General features: G+C 38.3%; 4 protein-coding genes across 4 annotated transcripts; 3 read left to right on the forward strand and 1 right to left on the reverse strand.

Annotated features, from left to right (window-relative positions):
* The first annotated feature begins 1,789 nt into the window (after positions 1-1,789).
* Positions 1,790-6,395, forward strand: LOC125476343 (carboxyl-terminal-processing peptidase 1, chloroplastic). Its single transcript, XM_048582246.1, has 12 exons — positions 1,790-2,212; positions 2,497-2,616; positions 2,891-3,028; positions 3,186-3,290; positions 3,447-3,615; positions 4,155-4,231; positions 5,040-5,084; positions 5,258-5,341; positions 5,469-5,507; positions 5,591-5,653; positions 5,824-5,953; positions 6,031-6,395. Exons 1-12 carry the CDS (start codon positions 1,823-1,825, stop codon positions 6,084-6,086), a joined length of 1,416 nt encoding a protein of 471 aa, XP_048438203.1. The 5' UTR covers positions 1,790-1,822; the 3' UTR covers positions 6,087-6,395.
* A 1,422-nt stretch (positions 6,396-7,817) lies between these two features.
* LOC103945057 (PLASMODESMATA CALLOSE-BINDING PROTEIN 1-like) lies at positions 7,818-10,455 on the forward strand. The gene is made up of 4 exons (XM_048582253.1): positions 7,818-8,673; positions 9,054-9,563; positions 9,772-9,814; positions 9,898-10,455. The coding sequence occupies exons 1-4, from the start codon at positions 8,613-8,615 to the stop codon at positions 10,151-10,153; spliced, it is 870 nt and encodes a 289-aa protein (XP_048438210.1). The 5' UTR covers positions 7,818-8,612; the 3' UTR covers positions 10,154-10,455.
* A 714-nt stretch (positions 10,456-11,169) lies between these two features.
* LOC103945056 (cold-regulated 413 inner membrane protein 1, chloroplastic-like) lies at positions 11,170-13,140 on the reverse strand. Its single transcript, XM_009355561.3, has 6 exons — positions 12,943-13,140; positions 12,737-12,862; positions 12,320-12,415; positions 12,108-12,172; positions 11,632-11,701; positions 11,170-11,545 (listed from the first exon to the last, which is right to left on the reverse strand). Exons 1-6 carry the CDS (start codon positions 13,098-13,100, stop codon positions 11,380-11,382), a joined length of 681 nt encoding a protein of 226 aa, XP_009353836.2. The 5' UTR covers positions 13,101-13,140; the 3' UTR covers positions 11,170-11,379.
* Positions 13,141-17,179: 4,039 nt separating this feature from the next.
* On the forward strand, positions 17,180-20,771 carry LOC125476455 (cation/H(+) antiporter 4-like). Its single transcript, XM_048582628.1, has 4 exons — positions 17,180-17,218; positions 17,321-17,434; positions 18,255-19,280; positions 19,644-20,771. Exons 1-4 carry the CDS (start codon positions 17,180-17,182, stop codon positions 20,769-20,771), a joined length of 2,307 nt encoding a protein of 768 aa, XP_048438585.1.
* Positions 20,772-21,313: the final 542 nt, after the last annotated feature.

A 21,313-nucleotide genomic window follows, 5' to 3' on the forward strand; every position in this document is an offset into this window, starting at 1 on the left:
ACTCCCTCTCTCTCTCTCTCTCTCTTTCCTTCTCACTTGTACGGATGAGACTCAAAACCCTTACAAATGTGACAGCTAGCACACCTTGATTTTGGAGTTAGCGGCCATTATCTCTGCTTTGAAGATGTGGAGACATTATCTTTATGGAGATTTGTATCCTCGGTTGTTCTTCGATTACTAGTGGTTTGTTTGAGTTGTTGTTATGAATTTCGGGACAAAATTTTCTTAAGGGGGTAGGTTGTGACAGCCCGTCCTGAATTATTCGTACCGTAGGTGTGAAATGACGATTTTGCCCTTGGTGGGTATTTGTCATTTTGGGGTGATTGTTTTGTGGTTTTGTTGGTTGCATCTGGACCACACACTCACCCACATCCACATCATCTCCTTCCCCGTGTATCTCTCTTTGTCTCGAACTCCCTCTATCTCTCTTTCCTTCTTACTTGTACGAACGAGACTCAAAATCCTTACAAACGTGACAGCCAGCACGTCATGATTTTGGTCGAAGTGTGTCAGTAAACTAAGTCTTATAATGGACTAGCAATAATATGGTTCAAATTCGCCTTTGGCGAGAATCAAAACTTAAGACATCTCACTTACAAATGAAGAGGAATACCATTAAATCATAGTGGCACTAAAATTTACATTTTAAATTGACTCAATCATTCTTCAATAATTGGGTCTAAAATAATTTTTTGGTTAAAACCTAAAATTTTGACAACTTTAAAATTTTAAATACATTACATCTAACAGTTGATATCAAATATGATAAAGTCTGACGGTAAAAAATTTCTTAGATGTATATTTGCACAATTATTTGTACTTTTCCATTGGCTAATTTATGCTTGAAAAAGTAGGAACCACACAATCAAGTATATATTTAGCCAAGTTCCTTCTAGACAATATTCAAAATGCGATCTCCCCCAATTCCTTGAGTTAAAAATGTAATGAGAATACATTTACAATTTTTTATGTAAAAAGATTCACAATGATTGATTGCCACCTTAGCAATCCTTTTAAATCAAATCAAATTGACCATCCTCGCATAACACCAACACACTTGCCTCTTGTGGAGAATTTTGTCGGTGTGACTTTCGTATCTCGTATCTTGTTAGTTCTAAAATGATATTATTAATTACAAGATAACGATGGATATATAATAATAAAGATGATGATTTAATAGATTTCGATGACTATATAATTGGTGGTTACTTCAAATAACAGTTTAGTTATATTCTTATTTATTTATAAACGAGAAGTCTTACGTTTGATTATTATCAAATACAAATTTAAATCACATTATTACTAATCTTTAACGCCTTTTATTTCGATTGTATTGGAATCGAAGATACTCGAGGATTTTTTATTTGAACTAAGTTACTTTAGTTAAAAAAAATATATATATATATATGTGTGTGTGTGTGTATATGTAAGTGGATGGACGCGCCTTTAAAGTGAGTATATGAAAGGAATAATATTATAACAAATGATTGCACTTATCCTAAGTTTTCATACGGCGTACTCGCATACACTGAACCAGACTAAGCTCGTCTCAATCCGGCCCAAACTAATCCAGTCCCATGTTCGACAATCCAACACTTGGCAACCGAGGGATGGACAGTCGGACACCTACTCAACAGCTGGCCCTGGCCCACCGCTGTCCGTTCTACCCCGGGACTGGATTAAACTCCCACACGCACCCAAACAGACCCCCTTCCCACGTGGCAAACTGTCACAAAGGTCAAAACGCCGCGTATTTAAACTCCCGCGAAATTAAATAAAAAAGTAAATTTTAATTTCTGATTGGGAGGAGGAGGAGAAGAAGATGAGGGTTCTGTTGCTCAGCAACACCACACTCTCACTCTCACCACCGCCCTTATCGGAAACCCTAAAATCCCCGATTCGATCCAATTTCAAGCGAAATTCGATCAATTGGGCCGAGAAAGCTCTTGTTGGAGCCCTAGGTGGGGCTCTGTCGCTGTGTCTTTTGGTCTCTTCGCCTTCGCCTTCCATAGCAATTGAGCCTTCTCCTTCTTCTTCTCCGCCGTCGACGGAGTATTGTCGCGAGGAAGAAGGAGGTGAAGCGGCGGAGTTTTTGGTACCCGAAGCAGCGGTGGCGGTGACCAATGAGGGGATTGTGGAGGAGGCTTGGGAAATTGTCAATGACAGCTTTATCAACACCGGCCGCTCGAGCTCATTCCCTGAAACTTGGCAGGTACACACGTGTGCATTTGTAGAACTTCGATTTTGACGCGTGCGAAAGTTGATTGTAGAGAAATGTGAAACAAAGTTAGTTGATTTCCGAATGAAAGTTAGTTAATTTCTGGAATGAAATTTAGTTAAGGACTTGATTAGGGAGTAATTGTTCTTTTTTTGCATATGCATATATACTTCGTTGATTCAGTTCATAATATGTGCGTGTGTGCCCGCGCTCATGCGTTTATATTTGTATATATAATGCGTGTGTATGAGATTAATGGTTGGAGATGTTTTTCGTAGAGGAAAAAGGAAGACATAAGAAGTAGTTCAATAAAGACAAGAGCTAAGGCTCATGATATGATTAAGCGAATGTTGGCCAGCTTGGGTGACCCTTATACGCGATTTCTTTCCCCCGAAGAGGTAGTTCATTATTTGCCCCCCTCCTCAGTCTCTCTGTATTTGGATTTTCTAGTATTTTTCCTTCTGATATCGTTTCTTTACATGACCATCATGCTACAAGGTTTAGTGTTAGGAGACATTGTGCTAAGGAAAGATGGGAAGAAAAATTAAGGGCTTTGCTTATGAATGTCATCCCTTACAACATACATGTTGTCTTCACTTGGTGTTTATTTACGAACTTTACAGCGTATCTTATTCCATGGCATATGTCACTTTTGTCATGTTGAAATGAAAGTTCTCCAAGATGGCGAGGTATGACATGAGTGGTATTGGAATAAACCTCAGGGAAGTCCCAGATGAAAACGGAGATGTGAAAGTGAAGGTACTAGGACTTGTACTGGATGGTCCTGCACAATCTGCAGGTGTGAGACAGGTATTCCTATACCAAACTTGCAGTTATAGATGTAATATTATGTCTGTTTCCATAACTCCCTCTCCACTTTGGCTTTTCTACAAACTCACATAAAGTCTTGAAGGGGTTTTGTGTTGGCTGCTGGTTATATGTTTTCTTGCATTTTATTATTTGGTAGGGGGATGAAGTACTAGCTGTTAATGGATTGGATGTGAAAGGGAAATCAGCTTTTGAAGTATCATCATTGATGCAAGGCCCTAACGAGACGTTCGTTACTATTAAGGTTGTGATACTATTTGTACTGAATACTGATGTTTTGTTTCTCTACCAAAAATAGGTTGTCATTTAAATTAAGCTTCTCAATGAGTACTGCTAATTTACCATTTTGTTGGTTTGTTTTAAAATGATTGTTGAGAATAAACATCATCATACATTTCAGGTCAAGCACGGCAATTGTGGGCCTATTCAGTCTATTGAAGTCCAAAGACAACTTGTTGCTCGAACCCCTGTCTTTTATCGGTTGGAACAAATAGAAAATGGAACCAGATCTGTCGGATACATGCGAGTAAAAGAGTTCAATGCATTGGCTAGAAAGGACTTGGTAATTGGTATGTGGTTTTAGCAAATTCAACTGAATGTTACATATCACTTATTCTTAATCTAAATTAATCAGTTGCATGTTGTTATAATGCGTAAAATTTCTGAGCATGAAAGTGTTTCTTTGCATATTTTTGGTTTTAAGCATTAGTGGTAAATGGAGAGCAAAAAGGAACTACTTCATGTTCCTTCTCTTTGGGGCTGTTCTATATCTAGGAGGAACGGGATAGTATCCAAAGTAATAAACCTATTTTATCGGAAACAACTGAATATATAGAGATTGGGCAATGTCACCATGGAAATACCTGCTTTTATGATTCATCATCAGTTTCAATTCGTTACACCTGCTGAATCATGATTATCTTTACAACCATTTGTTATTTTTCTAAATACTTAAATTTCTCAGTTTTGTTCCCAGTTCGCCAGCTTCAATATTTTTATGCTCTACCTTATTTATAAGGGCAGTAGCAGCTTCTTCCTTTGCTTTATACTAGACTTATAGTGTCAGTTAGTGGTAGGGTGGATATTGAAGGAAAAATTGATTTTGCAGCTATGAAGCGGCTTCAGGACATGGGTGCCTCATACTTCATTCTGGATCTTAGAGATAATCGTGGTGGACTAGTACAGGTTTCCATTCTGGATCTTGAGATAACTTTAAGTTAGTGCTAGGTTTGATGATTACACCTTGCAGAATTTCATTCTTTGTGGATCTTTTAGCTAGTGACTAGGTTTTATTACTCATATACTCCTTAACTATAACTGCTAGTTGAGAGATAACTTTTGAGTTAATGCTAGGTTTGATGATTACACCTCAGAGAATTTCGCTCATCCTAACTACTGGTTTTGTTGGCAATGTGGATCTTTTAGCTAGCTAGTAGGTTTATTACTCATATACTCCTTAACTATAACTGCTAGTTTATCTTTGATCACATGATGTACAAATTTATTACTTCTATCCTGTTCTAGCTTCCAAAAGAATAGAGCCATAAAAAACGGTAAATCTCTCTCCTTTTTTTGCTCAATCAGGCTCTATAAACACATGAGCCATGTGAATGTTTCGATTCATCATGACTTGCCATTAGTCTTGGTCGTATTTGTCAGACTGTACGATTGTCTAAATAAATGACAATTTCAATAATATTTGAAAATGTCGCTAGATAATCCATGTGTGGTCATCATTTATTGTTTCAATCACAGAAATTGAATTGTCGTTATCAAGTCTTTATACGATAATGCCATTGTCAATAATAAAATGAAAATTTACATATTTTTGTGGAAAATCATGCATCCTTTTTCTGTAGTTGTATTCAATCAATCATGTAACATTGATTCTTAGCACAAACTCAGTTATGTTGTATGTTCCCTGTTAGTAATTTGTTCAGATGAATTCTGCAATATCAAGATTCTTTATTTAAACCTGTTTGCATATTTTCAGGCTGGAATAGAAATTGCCAAGCTATTTCTAAATCAAGGGGAGACGGTATGCGTTTTTCCTTTTTCCTTTTTGCAGATACATTTTTCATGTTTATTTTCTCATTGGTGGTGTTTGTGTTTGGCGTTAGTCCTTTGTGTTGCGTTCTCTAAGTAGCTCCTGTATGCTAGTAGAATGATTGTGTTAATGTGGTGTTTTTTCTTGTTGATGATTATGAACAGGTGATTTATACAGACGGGAAGGATCCCGAATACCAACAAAGCATCGTTGCAGATACTGCACCATTAGTTACAGCACCTGTTATTGTACGCCCTTGTACATGTCTAAGATACTTTTTATCTGTTTCCATGAATTGTATTTGTGGCAAGTGTAATTGCAAACATCTCGAGTTTATGAGTTATGACAAGGCTCTTGACTTAACTTCTAACACAGGTTTTGGTGAACAACAATACTGCTAGTGCAAGTGAAATTGTGAGCAGCTCGATTATCCCAATTATGTATGATTTTTTTGGTTCGTACAATTCAAGCACTTACATCGGTGGCTCTCATTGCAGGTTGCTTCCGCTTTGCATGATAATTGTAGAGGGGTTCTTGTGGGTGAACGGACATTTGGCAAGGTAAAAAAATTTGCCATCGCTGTTTCAGTTTTTACTGTTGCTCAACATTGTCTTTGCATGTTTATTGTATATGTCTTGTAACGGAACTGCATTTAGCTAGATTCCAACAACTTGCTTTCTAATGGTTAGTTCTCTTTATGATTCTGATGGCGTCCTGATGCTTTTGACAGGGTTTAATTCAATCTGTATTTGAACTTCGTGATGGCTCTGGCGTGGTTGTAACTGTTGGGAAGTATGTCACACCAAAACACAAGGACATAAATGGCAACGGAATAGAGCCTGATTTTCAAAAATTCCCAGGTACAATACTTAACATCATTCTTTTGCAATAAATGTGCTCAAGTCCTCAAGTAATCTGGGATCTCTTTTATCTGCAGCATGGAGTGACGTCACGCAACGTCTTTCACAGTGTAGTATGCTTCAGCGGGGATAGATCAGTGGTTGAGACGGTTCGTTCCTACCATGAAAGCAGCAGCGGTATTCGTCGATAATGTGTGCCTGCAACTGCACGAGATGGCCAATGTGTTTAGGACTCTTGAATTTTGAGTTGTGTGATGAAACATATCGCAGGAGTGCTCTGTGCTCGCATGGGGATTTTGCATTGGAGAAGAACCTGGGGGATGGCGGAATATACTAGTATAGGAAAATATGCTATACATTTTTTATTTATTTTAGTTTTATAGATAAAAGTATGTTTAAAAATAATAAACAAAATATATCTAAAACTGCATTTTAAATCCAATGGCCTGCACTAGGAAACTGCGTTGTCCTGATAAAACCACGGGGTTATTTTCTGATTACCTTATCATCATGATCGTTCATCTGATTAGGTTAATTTAAAATACAAAAGTTGATAACAAAATACATAACTATAAGAAATCAGAATTTTTCGAATTTTTTTCTCAGAACAAGTTCGGAACACCTTTAAAAATTTGATTGGAATTGTCTAGTGCATTTTGATTTTTGTTAAAAAAATTTGGAAAATATTCGGATTGGAGAATTTATGGATTTGGATTCGAAATTTTACTGTCAGAAAGCTGAAATCATGCCAACTTGCACCCCTATTCCATACCCAAATATTGCTGTAATTTGTGATCAAGCCATTGCTTAATTTAAAAGTTTTAACGAAACACTTTCGGTACTGTTTACTTTTAATGAAAAACCGCATTTTTACCTTTCTTAGTACTATTCACTTACACCTTTATTTGTCATTTTTCATTAAAACTAAAATTTTTGAAGACTTTTCGTTAATTTTCCTTAATTTTTATCATAGGAATTCAAGTACCGCATTTTTACCTTTCTTAGTACTATTCACTTACACCTTTATTTATCATTTTTCATTAAAACTAAAATTTTTGAAGACTTGTCGTTAATTTTCCTTAATTTTTATCATAGGAATTCAAGTACGTCCTCCTATATACCAAATATGGAGGCTTTGCATTACATTTTAGTTAAAAGTTTTAATTAAATTTTAGTTAAAATTGGCGATTCTGCTTTTGAGGAGGTGAACCTTAATTGCCACGAAACTCCACACTGACCTCAAAAGAAAGCAAGCAACAAACCCAAATATGTCCTCTCACGTCATATGGTTTTTCTCCTCATCTGTGTTGGTTCACACCAAAAGTTTTGTTCTAAATTAGGTCAGAAATGCCCAATAAATAACGAGCATGATTAACTGTGCTCGTTGCACACATGGACTTAGTCAGTAGGAACGTTGACTAGAGCATATGTGCTCCCCGTATGCACTCAGATTCAAATTCCCCTCTTCATTGTTTCAATTATTTTAAAGTAAAATATCGCTAGTTGTCTTTTTGTTCTATGCATTGATTTGTCTAATTATGGATCAATCAGTATTGACGTTTTGTTACGTTCCCTTTATATGAGATGACTAGTTTGTTAATCCTAGAGTAACTTTTATCCGTTTAGCAACAACCCTCTGCTCGGCACTGTTGGATCACTAAGGCTGACTTTCGTCCCTGCTCGACGGGTGAGATCTCAAGGGCGGATAGTCGTTTTAGGCAAAGTTGAAAGGCTCTTGAGCCCATATTAAGGCCAAGTTTCTCCTTTTGCTAAGAAAAAACAATGCCAACTTGTTCTTTGAGAAAGCAAAACAATATCACATGAGCAACGAACAAAGAAATCGACCAGGGGAGACAATATTCTCGATTACAGACCACCAGATGCTACTCATAAAATCCCTCATCAACAACTTTAACTTTTTGATTCACTACCATGAAAAATAAAAAAACCACCTCAACTGAACAAAGTACACCAAAAACAGTAGAAAGAAGAGCACAAAACAATAAGGTTAAAACACAAGATTCTGCAGAGAGATTCCCAATTTATTAGCCCAAACAACAACCACCACCGAGTCTTATTCTACTAAGTGAAGTCAGGTGTATGAATCCCAAAATGTTATTGCGTTCAGTTTTGCGTCAAGTCTTATGTTAGCTCAAAATACTTCATATCTTTTTTTAAATTCTCTTTCGTCTACATAGGTCTTCCTATACCCTTTTTGCCCTGACATTCTGTCTCATAGTAGCATCTCCTAACCGGAATAAAACATGAGATTTGAATCCCATGAGCATTGAACATGAGATTTAGATCCCAACAGATCATTCTCTTTTGCCTTTCCCCATTTCATACACTTCTTTTCTTGCAACCATCTCTTGCTTGCATATCCAACTTACCCAATTCCTCCTTTCTCAAGTTTTCTATATTCTCCCTCCCCTTCTCTCTTTTCGTCTCTCTTCGATCCAAGAAAGATACGATTCTTCCTCTTGGTATATCATATATAAAATAAATATGCAGAGAAAGGACGTACAAGCTTCTTTTTTGCAGTACCTCCACCATTTCTGTTCCTCTTGGGTAGTATATCTTGGCTTCCGCATCATTGTTTCGAGCCTCAAAGAAAACCTGCAATCACAAGAGTGCAGAAGAAGAGAAGTAGCTAGGAGAGATGGGTGTTGGCTCACTTCGGCGTTCTGCTTTGCTTTTCTTGTTTTTTTGCTTTAGTTCAGGTAATTTGAATTGCTGTATGGGTCTCTGTTCCTGCCTGGTTATGCGTTTCTCTTCCTTCTGTGTGTTTCAACACGAGCCTTCGAACCACCAATCCGGATTTCCTCAATGATCATCAATTTTCCTTCATGTCTATAGATTTATGAAGATATTAAGATTACTATTTCTAAAGAGCACTGGATTCGGAAACCAGCCGCTTCTAATTTCAAAACGTCTACGGTTTGTGACATTTTCGAGTCAAAACTACATGAAGTTCTATCTAATGCTAATCCACCTCATTTCCGTATGATCCAAGCATAGGAAAAATGATTATATTCAAGCACAAGAAGCATTTAGCATGCTCCTTTAATTCAATCTGATACCATGCTTTTCATATCTTCAGGTTCAAGTGTTCCAAAGAATCCTCTTTTGGAAGCAACCCACCAAAGAAGAACGCAAGTGAATCAAGAAAAGCATATACTTTCTGCATCTTCGGTGTATACTACGCAGCTCGATAACATTCCCACAGTCAATCCAAGTACTCTACCAACAACTCCTACACCGTTTGTGAACCCGACATACCCACCATCACCAACCACAACTCCAATCCCAATACCACCGACCCTGACCCCGACAACTCCCACCACAACTCCCACCACGACTCCATCATCGGGTGGTACTTGGTGTATTGCAAGCCAATCTGCGGCACAGAATGCCTTGCAGGTAGCTCTTGATTATGCTTGTGGCTATGGAGCTGCAGACTGTTCAGCAATTAATCAGGGCGGAAGCTGTTATAACCCAAACACTCTTCAAGGTCACGCTTCCTACGCCTTCAATGACTACTATCAGAAGCACCCATCTCCTACCAGCTGCAGTTTCGGCGGAACAGCTCAAGTCACCAACACTGACCCAAGTAAGACATTTTCAGAACATTGTTTCTATCAAGCTTATCACTTGTCCTAAAAATTCCACTTATCGCAGAAAGAAACACAGAAAGAAATCTCCATTTCTTTTCCAAAAGTTTCAGATCCGCCACTTAACAAATTCAATTCCTGACCTTGCTGTTCTTGTTACATGTACGCTTGAATAAATACTGAACTCCTTGCTCTGCCAAATTGCAGGTACTGGTAGCTGTCGCTTTGCATCTTCCTCAGCATCAACCAGGTAACCTTTCATAGCCCTACCTCCAACTTCATTTATAAATACATAAAGTAAAACAGAAATCTTATTCTACTTTGCAAATTCAGCATGAACTCACCACCAACGCCAACAATGTCGCCACCAACGCCAATGATGTCAACAACACCATCAACACCGACAATGCCGACAACAACTACATCACCATACACCCCAAGCATCGCTACACCAGGTGGAGGATCAACAATTTATGGTGACTCACCAACAGATTCCCCTAACTCAGCAACCTCAATCTCATCTTGCATGTTGCTGCTATTCATCATGACTGGGATCTTGGGGTCACTTCTCGCAGAAAATTATATCTAAAGGGAAACTACGTTTCAGCTACTCTATCTGCAATTTGATGGCAAGCCATTCACTTGCCAGCATCCTACATAAATTTCAACGAGGCCCCGAGACTCAAAACAAGCTACTATGTTACCCCTAGGCCTTGTTCCTCACCATTTGAATTACTGCCATACTTCGTCAATGTATTACCCAATCGTTGACTATTAAGCCTAAGGACAGAAAAGCATAGATATTTTTTAGGTTCTTGTATTTGTAGACATATAGGTCCCTTATATGCAGTTTTAGTACAATAAATTATTAGTTAAGGCCACCAGGCTTCAGCCCCTCTTTCATATATATTGATAAATGCTTACTACATGATATTAACATACGCAATTTCCCTATGATCCCAAAGAACAACACATACATAGACATATGACAGAGTAATAGGTGTAGTAATGAATATTATTGACCTAACTAGAAAGAATGGATGTAAAGTAGTCGGTTGAAGGAATGACCTATGTCTTATCTGGCATACCCCATTAAGATACTACAGAAGAATCAATGTATTCAATATCGGGTATGTTTCCTGTTTATCAACAAACACATAAGAAACTTACATAACTTGTACGCTACTTTCTTGGAAGACGAAGACAATAGATACCTAAGCTCTTCTTCATTTGCTACTTACAAAATGTTAATACAAGTTATTTCAACAGTAAAATTTTGCTTAATTCATATTATTGTACTTTCAGTCTTTCATTATAGATCCCAAAAATGGCATCAGTTTACTCAAAAGTGATGCTTTCCCAAAACCACTGCCCGCAACGCGGGGTTAAGACACTCCAAAAGAAAAATACTAGAACAAGGAAAGAAGACAATTCTTGTGTGCATGGAAAGATCAACTTGATCACTAACTTAACAAACACGAAACAGGATGCACAATGCACAAAGATTGATTTATGTAAATGTATCTCAGTGGTCTAAAGTGAACCATTTGATGTGTCTTGGCATCAGAAAATTATGATTGAAAATGAAGAGCAACAACCTGCCTCTTAGCTGATAATATCTCTTTTATTACCATACATACGAGTGATTCAAGAGTACAAAATCAGATGATAGATCACACCGACAGTAATTCCTTATAATAAACAAACATAAATACAAATTTAGAACTTTATTATCTTGTTTGCTAAAGAAATCTAACAGGCGAACGAAAGGTAACTAATGACTATTATCAGACTTGCTCCTTATTTACAATAAACTCAGAACAGGAACAAGCATGACAGAACAGTGATGGAAATGATGGCTATGGTAGCAATAATTGAACCTCGCTCAAATGATCTCCGCAGGCTTCCTATTCGTGAGAAGTGCTGGAAAGCCAAATATGCTGCAACGACCAGTGCAATAATAGCACCTTCTTGTCTTCCCCTGCCAATGGAACACATTGAAACATAAGAACCAAGAAAATCACTGATAATTGGCAAAAGTTCGTCTTAAACGATGCATTTGCGCACCTTATGTGCAGAACTTGGTGAGGAGCCACAATCACCAGGAGTAATGCTGTCAATGGCAACTCAAGTTCCCCTGAGAAAGAACAAAATAAGACCATATATAATATTAATTGACAGAGGATAATTGATATGGCAAGTGCACCACTATATTAACACACCTCAATAAGACTTAGAGTAGTGCCAATTTCAGACCAAACTTATACCTATGACCCGGACATGGTTCAAAATATGACTCCCAATTTCAGACCAAACTTAAAAAGTCAGTATATTGAAAATAAGGGCATCTTCAAATACTATAATATCCACAAAGATGGGTAGATTACGAGAAATGGGTTGTTCCCCACTAGTGAATTGAATAAAACCAACAAACCATGTCGTAATTAGAAACTATCATTTGAGAAAACCAGATAACTCTCCCCGTTTAGCATTGTCTAGCCCAACACTCAAACCAAGAACTCAGAATTCAGAAGAGAACCTACCGGGAATAAAGAAGAAGAGACGAACAAGAAGGGCTAGGAACGCAGTCCAGAAACCATATTCACTCCTACAAGCCAAAGTCATGAATGTCAGCCAAGTTATACATTTAAGCTTAGACCGCAAACGTGCTCCACAGGATACCAAGAAAAAAACTTTCTAGCAATAAAAAACAAGAAACGGAAAGAAGAAAACCCCAAGTTTTTGAAATGCTTACTTAATCCATGAGATGACGGCATCCGGCGCTTGTAGAAGAAATAAGGGAACAAGAAATGATTTCTGAACAGCAGTCCCTTTTGCAAGCAACAGAATCCTGGAAATGTAAGAAATTTGAATACCCAATTACCCATTCAACCATTAATCCATCTCACTCAACATCTCAATACTGAAAGCAGAAAACTTTCATGGAATCTCAAAAGATTTATTAAAAAAACACCCCACAACAACAATAAAATCAAATTTATATAAAAAAAAAACCATCTTTATCAATTGTCATGCTCTAATTGGCTCTTAGTTTTGAAATTTCTTTTTCCCATTACAAAATCAGCTGGATTTTTTTCTCTAAAATATTGAGTTTGAAGGGTTTTTACTAAAATCCAATGCTGTCGAGGGAGCGAGAGAGAGAGAGAATTACGCAGAAGAGATGGTGGAGACAAACTGGAGGGTGTTGACAGAGAGAGGTGCAGCGTAACACATCGCACCCGATCCCCTCCTCTTACCCTTCATCACCATGAACTCCTTCTTTCCACCAATCGAAACTCTGCGCCAAACAAAAACAACAACGTTGCACTCTCAGATCGATTGATATCTGAAGCATTGAGAGTGAAATTACGAGATTACCTGAGAGGGTTGCGGTGGAGTGAGCTCAGACGAAGACAAGAGAGCTTGGCCGACCTCAGTTGAAAGGCGGAGAATTTGGAGGTGGCAGTGCCGCTGCTGCTGACGTTGTAGAGAGAGACAGTCGGTGGTGAAGTGGAGGAGAGTGAGAGAGTCGCCATTTTTGTAGTTTTCGAACTCTGCTTTCTGCTTTTTTGTGCTTTCTGCTTGCTGCTCTTGGCTTCGAGGGTACAATAAAGAGACAAACACTAGAGTGCGGTTCACTATTTCGCGGCAAATAATTTGGATCCACGGCCACCGTACACGTGCGGGGTTTGCGGTTGTAGGTCACATCATACACAGGTGGATGAGAGATATTTTCAAAATATCAAGTTTGAAGCGATACTTTACATGTCATGATACGAGAAAAGAAATAATATAATTTTTGTGTACTTTCACTTATTTTATAACACATGGAATTTACGCTTGAATACTTGGCATTTGAACAAATTTCTTTAGCTGGATGTGAAATTACAATTTTTTGGCTTAGATCGAAATCAAATGAATGAAAAATGTTTTTATTCTTCGATAAGCTAATTTTGTTGCAGATACTTTTAGTATGTGTAATGTTTAGGTGTGTTCTTATTATATGGCCGTCTTCCTTGCTTTTAACTTTGAGGTTGAGATTAGGTTTTTGTGGTTTGTTTAATCTGATTAAGTGATGAAACAGTTTGTATTATAGATTCATTTGATTTACTTCAATATGATAATTTTAATTGATGTGATTGTGTTAACATGCTTAGGCATCAATATGTATCGAAAAAATTAACAATTTTGGTAACAAATTGAGATTCTTACGACGTTTTGGCTAAAAAAAATTAATTCTCATAGTTGTTAACGCATGGTCTTTTCCGACCCCTAAAGGTTCAAAGGAACACATGCTCAAAGGAAGACCATGGAGCACTACGAATGATCACTCAACGGTTTGGTTTTTTTGCAAGCAACAAAATCGATCGCTTCCTCATAAAGTACTTTCCAACTGCTAGGAATGAGTTGGTGTACTGACAACTTTATAACACAGAGTCTCAGGGACAAGCCTACTCAAACATCAACTTCAGGGCACCTGATGGATATCAAAAAGAACAAAAGCCTATAAAGGGACTAAAGGCTGACAGATTAAGCGCTCAAGTGTGGACTCTCACCAACTTCAGGGTCAAGCAAAGCACTCGGTACGCGTTGCCCAAGAAAACATACAAGTGGACCTGAATGGATGTCACTTCGCTACCACGTGTTGATTGAAGAACAGAATGGTAGCTAGCAGGTCAGGTCTACGTATTTGGCGCATTAAATACAAAGGTGGTGGAAGACTCGAGTCCAAAGATTTGGGGCTCAATGAGGGCCTATTTAAGGACGGGTACTCCTTACAATGGGTTGGACTAATTGAGAGATGCAGTGGACGTAACCCAGTTTTAAGGGGTGAACCACTTAAATAATGTTGTTCAGTTCTTATCATTTTGATCTCGAGGCCAACAAGGACCAACTACACGACTATACTAGTCTTTGTTAGCCCCATCAAATTTAAGCTTGAACAATAATAAGTTGTGCACTTGTGTGATACATATAAATAACCAAACGATTTCTAATTTAATTTAATGTGTAACATAGACAATCTTGAGATCGTGATCTATTACAGTTTCAATTATAACACGAAAACAACGAGGATTCACTAATTTCAACTTGGTGGAAAATGAGACGCATCTAAATATTGTGCAATATGATTCCTTTGGTGGATCTTAAGTTTTTCTTCATGGTTGCCTTGAACCTTTTCCTCTTAACAATAGTATAAACTGAATAAATTTAATCTCACATTTCACTGAAAAATAACTACGAGAAAATTTACTAACAAATCAAGCCAAAAATGGTGCATAGTCGTATGCAGATTATAACATAGGACAGAACAAATAATTTTTTTTCTCAGAAACGGCCTCCTCAGACTCCTCCTCCTCTCCAACCCAACCCATCCCCACTCTCCCTAGTGTCTCCAATTTTCTGACGATCAAGCTTGATCGTACAAATTACACACTTTGGCAAGCACAAATGTTGCCCCTGCTTCGCAACAGGAACCTTGTTCCCATCGTCAATGGCACTAGCCAGTGCCCTGCCGTATTTTTTAAGAACGGTGACGTCAATATTACTGACACTGTCAATCCGGCCTTTGAGGCGTGGATTCAATAGGATGTCATGGGGTCCTGCTGAATCCAAGCCTCAAAAGCTGGATTGACGGTGTCAAGTAATATTGCCATCACTGTCCTTAAGAAATGCGGGAGGGCACTGACTGAAGAAATTTTTGATTGTGACGGGAATAAAAGTGGTACACCTTTAACACATATATCCCACCATTTGTATAGTGACACATGGTGTACCACCTCGTGTGCCGGTCACACTAAAAAATCTCTCCACTGATTGTAGAGATTTTTTAGTGTGACCGGTATACGAGGTGGTACACCACGTGTCATTATACAAATAATGAAATATGTGTGCTAAAAGGTTAATAACTTAAAAAAAAAAATTTCCCACCACTTCTATTAAAACACGTGATCTACCACTTGTGTTCCCGTCACAATGAAATTTTTTTCCACTGACTGGTGCCATCGACGATGGGAACAAGGCTCCTGCTGCGAAGCAGGGGCAGCATTTGTGCTTGCCAAAGTGGGTAACTTTGTACGATCAAGCTTGATCGTCAGAAAATTGGAGACATTAGGTATTTGCTCATGGAGACCATATAACATAAATATTCACGCATAAAAGTTTGAAAGCTAAAAGAGTTGCTGATGCTCAACTCAGTTAATTCTGAGTGAGTTCAGATCATTGTATTTATAGACGTAAATTACATAAATTAAGAAAACTTATCTCGAATTACAATTTTACAAAACTGAAAAAATACAAGATAATACAATGAATTATCAGTTGAAGAGTTGGATATGAATCCCAACTCTTCTAGCCAGGGTCGGCCTTAAGGGTAGCCCAAGTAGGCGGCCGCCTAGGCCCCCACTTCATAAGGGCTCCCAAAAAAAATTTATATCCTGTAATTAGCATATAAATACAAAAAAAAAAAGGTAAGAAATATCATAATTCATTTATTAGTGCAATGGAAATGTTGGCTTCATTTTTCTTTGGGGTGTTGAGTTCGAAACACGAAGCTGCCCTTCAGTTACTAGTTTTTTTCTTAACTTTTCTTGTTTTTCAAATTTACTACCAATCCATCTGTTCAAATGCATATAAAGTTATAAAACTCAAGTCTCTTTGCAATCTTTTTTCTTTCAACTTCCCATTCTCTCTATTTCTATTGAATGTTTAAACCAACTTCATATTCTCTCCATTTCTATTGAATGTTTAAACCAACTATTATATGGTCTTAAAGATTGTACTTTAAGGTAATCAAAACTTTGAATTATATATTTTTCTTTTCAATAACATTTTATTCAATGGATTATTTTAATATTCAATTCGTTAGTGTGATGTTGATTTTAGAAGGAAAAAAAAAAACACAAGAGACACAATTGGCGTTGAATTTATTGTACTTGTCAATCAAGTTTTATTGTTCTTCACTCTCAATCTTAAACTCTTGACTGCAAACATTTAGTACATTTGTGTCTAAAAACGTGAATCTGTGTAATGTTTAAATAATGTTTGTATATTTATCTTCTTTTGATATTAAATTTTAATGATATTTGATGTGAAAATAAAACTTTTTATGTATTTAGCGAATTCTTTTTAATACAAATCAATATACAAAGAATCGGAGATCAGAGAATTTTAGGGCTCCACTTCGAAAGCTCGCTTAGAGCCTCCAAATTCTCAGGGCCGGCCCTGCTTCCAGCTAACACAGACCGTCCATTCTTAGTCGCAGCAACCTGAGCGGGAAACCTCCTTGGTGAAACCATTTGAAACTTATGTCTTATCAATAACAGAATTAACCTTTTTGACATCCTAAAGCACTTCTAGAGAAGTTACAGACGGTAAAAAGGGGTGGTGACCGTTACTCTGTTAAAAAACTTGTTCATGACAGCTTTCTCGCTAAACCTAGCTAACACAGACCGTCCATTCCAACTATTACTGTTGCACATGTAAATACCATATATAGACTAGCTCTTAGTTTGTTGCTAAGACATTCTTTTTAGAGTTGGAAGAGGTTTCAAATTCGAATCTCATCTTCTTGGTCTTCTAGTGGAGCAGTGGCGAAAATTCGTACCAAGAAAAAATGAATAATGTGATTCATCATCCTGTAACAATATGCACGGTATTTCCGAGTCGTGTTAATTCAATAGGCATATGGAATGCATCACAAACTAGTAGGGTGAGTGTTAAGGCATCGCTCCTGCATTTCTCGTTTCCGTTGCAGAACTACACCCTCCCAGTTCTGGAATTTGAAATGACTCTCATCTACGTCGTCACCCAACTCACCCATTTGTTTCTCAATATGTTTGGCCTCCCAGTGCTTGCCGCTCAACTTGTGGTACGTACGTTCTACATTTATCATGTGCCTTTAATTCCCATGCATTCAAGTTTTCTTTCATCTCTATGGTCGGTCTAGGTTAAATAATCATAGATATATCGATCTCACCTAATGCAGTACATATAGTTGATCGATAGTCGTCCATGGGAATGTCCGAATTGTCTTACGCGGTCATTTAATTAGGCTTTATTAGAAAGAAAATAATAGTAACAAACAGGTGGATTCAGGAACGGAATTTTGTTTTGTGTGAGATATGAGATAGCTAGCCGATCGCCCTACTGTCACAAATCCCACAAAAACAAACTCCCTCTCCCACTACCAGAAAATAGGGTTGCCCTACAAATCTTTCCTGACAAACCACATTTTATCGGGTAAAGTACTTCACTTGACAAAATTTTCAGTCGTAGGGCAAAACCAATCAACATTTAGGGTTTACTCAAAATCTTTACAAGAAGGAACAGAGTCATAGGGCAAGGTTACATTCGTTGGACAAGTTTTTGGCGCCAAGTTTAATATATAGCGATTGACAAAGCTAAAATTGTCACACCAAATATGTTTGGTATTTTTTTACCTAGAGACCATGAGTGTTTTTTTACTTCGTTAATTAACTCATGAGTGATGCTACATTTACCACATATTTGTACCTTTATTTGTATTATCTCTTTAATAGAGTAGATCCCGTAAACGCATGTGGGTCCTATCTTATGGTAGAATTAAGTAGTAAGAGTAGCATTTTTGGTGAATTATATTTACTATAGCGGTGACATTATTTGACCAATTAACGGACACTTATTTTCTCGATTTTTGTTGAACCATACAGACTGGAATACTCCTTGGTGATGCAGGACTTGACAGAGTGATCCAACATTTTCGTCCTGAACAAGAGAATCCCATATTTCCTTTTACTAATCAAGAAGTACTCAACGTAATATCACTGTTTGGATTCACACTCTTCAGCTTCTTGATCGGAGTCAAAATAGACTTGGGATTAGTATCGAAAACCGGAAAAAAGGCTATCTACAACGGCGTTTTAGCCTTGGTGGTGCCTCTAATAGCCGGCTTCTTAACGCTGCTCTTCCTCTCCTGGGAATGGTCCTTAGACGCGGACGAAGTCGTGCAGCTTATTTTCGTAACAGCAATTCATATTCAGGCTCCGTCTACCGTCATTGCTTGCCTCCTCACCGAGCTCAAGATCCTAAACACCGAACTTGGCCGGCTCGCATTATCTTCTGCACTCGTCTGTGACTTCTTTAGCATTGCCCTAACTACTGTTGCGACGTTGGTGAAAGTCTTGCAGAACGATGCATTGAGGGGCATGATGGACATTGGGGTGATGATAATCTATACTTTATCTGTTTTCTGTGTTTTCCGTCCAATAATGTTTTGGATTGTGAAAAGAACCCCTGAAGGCAGCCCTGTTAAGGATTCATACATTTTCTTCATCCTGCTGGCATTTTTGGGATCTGGATTGTTTTCCCACTGGTGTGAGCTCCCGATCATGATCGGCCCTTTGATCTTAGGGTTCGCTGTGCCAGATGGGCCCCCACTAGGAGCTACTTTGGTCACAAAGCTTGACTTTATGGTCAATAGGGTTTTCATGCCAGTTTTTGTGACCACGTCCTTGATGAGGGTTACAGTATCCTTAGAAATGCCTCCGGCTCATAGAAGGGTGGTATTAAGCACCGCCATTGTTACTTTTGTGATTTTCTTGAGCAAATTTGCAGCCTCTATGGTGACTCCTTTGTGTTGCAAGATGCCTCTGAGGCATGCAGTGGCACTGGCTCTCATAATGACCAGCAAAGGCGTTGTTGAGATAGCTGCATACACCATCGCTAAAGACACTTGGGTATGTAAACTTTTACATCAATTCTATAATATTACGTGACATGTGAATATGGTGTTAGGAATCAAGATATAAACTATAAATAATACTTGTTTTAGTCTGAATAGATTTATTAGACTATGTAATTGTTGTCACGAACTAATTTTTCTATATTGTTGACCACATCTTTAATAATAGTAGAATTCAAATGCACATTCATATTTTGGTCGCGATATTACAACAAAATGCTACGAAAATATTAATTATAACATGTCATATTGTTACGATGCGCTATAATTTCTTTATTGCTAACAATCTCTCTAATAGAAGTAGAACCCGACCTCTAACACAATCATGTTCTCCATGGTTTTCTTTTGTTACGTGCAGGTTATAGTTTCTGGGGTCTTTAACCATATGATGTTCACAGTTTTATTGAGTGCAATTGTCGTGCCACCTCTTGTGAAGTACTTGTACGATCCTAAGAAAAAATATGAAGGCTACTACAGAAAAACCCTTCTCAATTCCAAACCCAATTCGGAGCTCCGAATTCTCGCATGCATCAACAGAGCTGATAACACCCCGGCCATAATCAACCTTATCGATGCCTCGTGCCCGACTCGAGAAAGCCCCATCGGCCTCTACGTTCTTCACCTCATCGAGCTAGTTGCTCGAACCACCTCCGTCTTAATCTCGCACAACTTACAAACGAGAGCCCTTTCTAATTATTCCTACTCCGATAACATCATCCGTTCGTTCGTTCAGTTTAAAAAAGAGAATGAAGGAGCAGTCTTCGTCCATGTATTTACGGCTATATCTCCACCCCTATACATGTACGACGACGTATGCACCCTCGCTCTGGACAAAAACATATCGCTCATAATCCTGCCGTTCCATCGAAAGTGGTCGGTTACTAACGGGTCTATAGAGTTGGAAAACCAAGCCGCAAGGACGCTCAATTGTCGGGTGCTCGAAACTGCGCCGTGTTCAGTTGGCATTCTTGTGAACCGGGGTCACGTAAAATGCACCAACTCCTCAGTATCACCTACAGAAACGTATCGAGTTGCATTGGTTTTCATCGGAGGGAGTGACGACTGGGAGGCGCTTATGTTCGCAAAACGCATGGTTAGGGACGCGTGCATTAGCCTGACGGTGATTCGGCTGGTGGACGCGTCCGAGGACAAAGAAAGTTTCACCAACTGGGAGGTGGTGCAGGACAATGAGATGTTGAAGGAAGTAAGGCATAATGGTGTAGGGTACGTGAGTTATGTAGAAGAACACGTGGACGACGGAACTCAAACGACAAGGAAAATACGGTCGTTGATGGACGAGGATGAATACGACCTGTACATAGTAGGGAGGAGATACAACGTGAGAAGCCCTCAGACTTTGGGTCTTGAGCAATGGAGTGAGTACCCGGAACTTGGGGTTATCGGCGACATGCTTGCCTCGGCGGATTATTGCCGCAAATTTAGTGTGTTGGTGATTCAGCATCAGCAACAAGGGACTAGCTCGTAGGTGTTCGCTGCTTAGGGAATTAGGATACTTTTTTTGGTGTATCAAGAACACCATCACATGATGATTCAACTAAAATTATAACACGTTATTTAGTTTTTTTTTTATCAATATTCTTAGAAGATGGACATATTGATCATTTAGTTCACACCATATTATAACATGTGCAATGCGTGATGACAAGTGTTTTCTCTTGCTACTTAGCGAGTCAAAAACAAAAAAAATGTTTTGAAACCACAATTTTGTAGCACTTCTTGTAAAAATTCTATGGAAGAAAAATGAAGAGGTGGTAGAATAAGTTGTATGATAAGGAAAATGCTAGGGACGAGCTCTTCTCAGCCAGTAGAGGCTGGCCCCTGTACATAGAGCCATGGTTTTGCGTTGCAAATAGGCTTCAAACATGAATTCGTCAAATGTCGATGTATGTGAGAAGGATGTTAGTAGTCAGTTGAACTGCATACTGAACATTCCACAATTTGTAGCTTCGCCGTTGCTTGTTCATGGCCGTGGAAGCATGTGTTCTCAGATTTATCAAATCATAATGT

This window comes from the organism of the source record quoted next, unplaced genomic scaffold (genome assembly GCF_019419815.1).
Source record: "Pyrus x bretschneideri cultivar Hongxiangsu unplaced genomic scaffold, Pyrus_bretschneideri_v1 Contig19, whole genome shotgun sequence".
In the NCBI taxonomy this organism is placed as follows: domain Eukaryota; kingdom Viridiplantae; phylum Streptophyta; class Magnoliopsida; order Rosales; family Rosaceae; genus Pyrus; species Pyrus x bretschneideri.

What these genes read in the sequence shown, in the direction of transcription:
- LOC125476343 (XM_048582246.1), top strand. Translation starts at nt 1,823, where the DNA reads ATGAGGGTTCTGTTGCTCAGCAACACCACACTCTCACTCTCACCACCG. An exon ending in TTCTAAATCAAGGGGAGACG is followed by an intron (nt 5,085 to 5,257) that starts GTATGCGTTTTT and finishes GATTATGAACAG; the next exon opens with GTGATTTATACAGACGGGAA. An exon ending in TAGTTACAGCACCTGTTATT is followed by an intron (nt 5,342 to 5,468) that starts GTACGCCCTTGT and finishes CTTCTAACACAG; the next exon opens with GTTTTGGTGAACAACAATAC.
- LOC103945057 (XM_048582253.1), top strand. Translation starts at nt 8,613, where the DNA reads ATGGGTGTTGGCTCACTTCGGCGTTCTGCTTTGCTTTTCTTGTTTTTT. An exon ending in AGTCACCAACACTGACCCAA is followed by an intron (nt 9,564 to 9,771) that starts GTAAGACATTTT and finishes GCCAAATTGCAG; the next exon opens with GTACTGGTAGCTGTCGCTTT. An exon ending in TCTTCCTCAGCATCAACCAG is followed by an intron (nt 9,815 to 9,897) that starts GTAACCTTTCAT and finishes TTGCAAATTCAG; the next exon opens with CATGAACTCACCACCAACGC.
- LOC103945056 (XM_009355561.3), bottom strand. Translation starts at nt 13,100, where the DNA reads ATGGCGACTCTCTCACTCTCCTCCACTTCACCACCGACTGTCTCTCTC. An exon ending in GTCTCCACCATCTCTTCTGC is followed by an intron (nt 12,416 to 12,736) that starts GTAATTCTCTCT and finishes TTACATTTCCAG; the next exon opens with GATTCTGTTGCTTGCAAAAG. An exon ending in TCTCTTCTTCTTTATTCCCG is followed by an intron (nt 11,702 to 12,107) that starts GTAGGTTCTCTT and finishes GTTCTTTCTCAG; the next exon opens with GGGAACTTGAGTTGCCATTG.
- LOC125476455 (XM_048582628.1), top strand. Translation starts at nt 17,180, where the DNA reads ATGAATAATGTGATTCATCATCCTGTAACAATATGCACG. An exon ending in TGCTTGCCGCTCAACTTGTG is followed by an intron (nt 17,435 to 18,254) that starts GTACGTACGTTC and finishes TGAACCATACAG; the next exon opens with ACTGGAATACTCCTTGGTGA. An exon ending in CCATCGCTAAAGACACTTGG is followed by an intron (nt 19,281 to 19,643) that starts GTATGTAAACTT and finishes TGTTACGTGCAG; the next exon opens with GTTATAGTTTCTGGGGTCTT.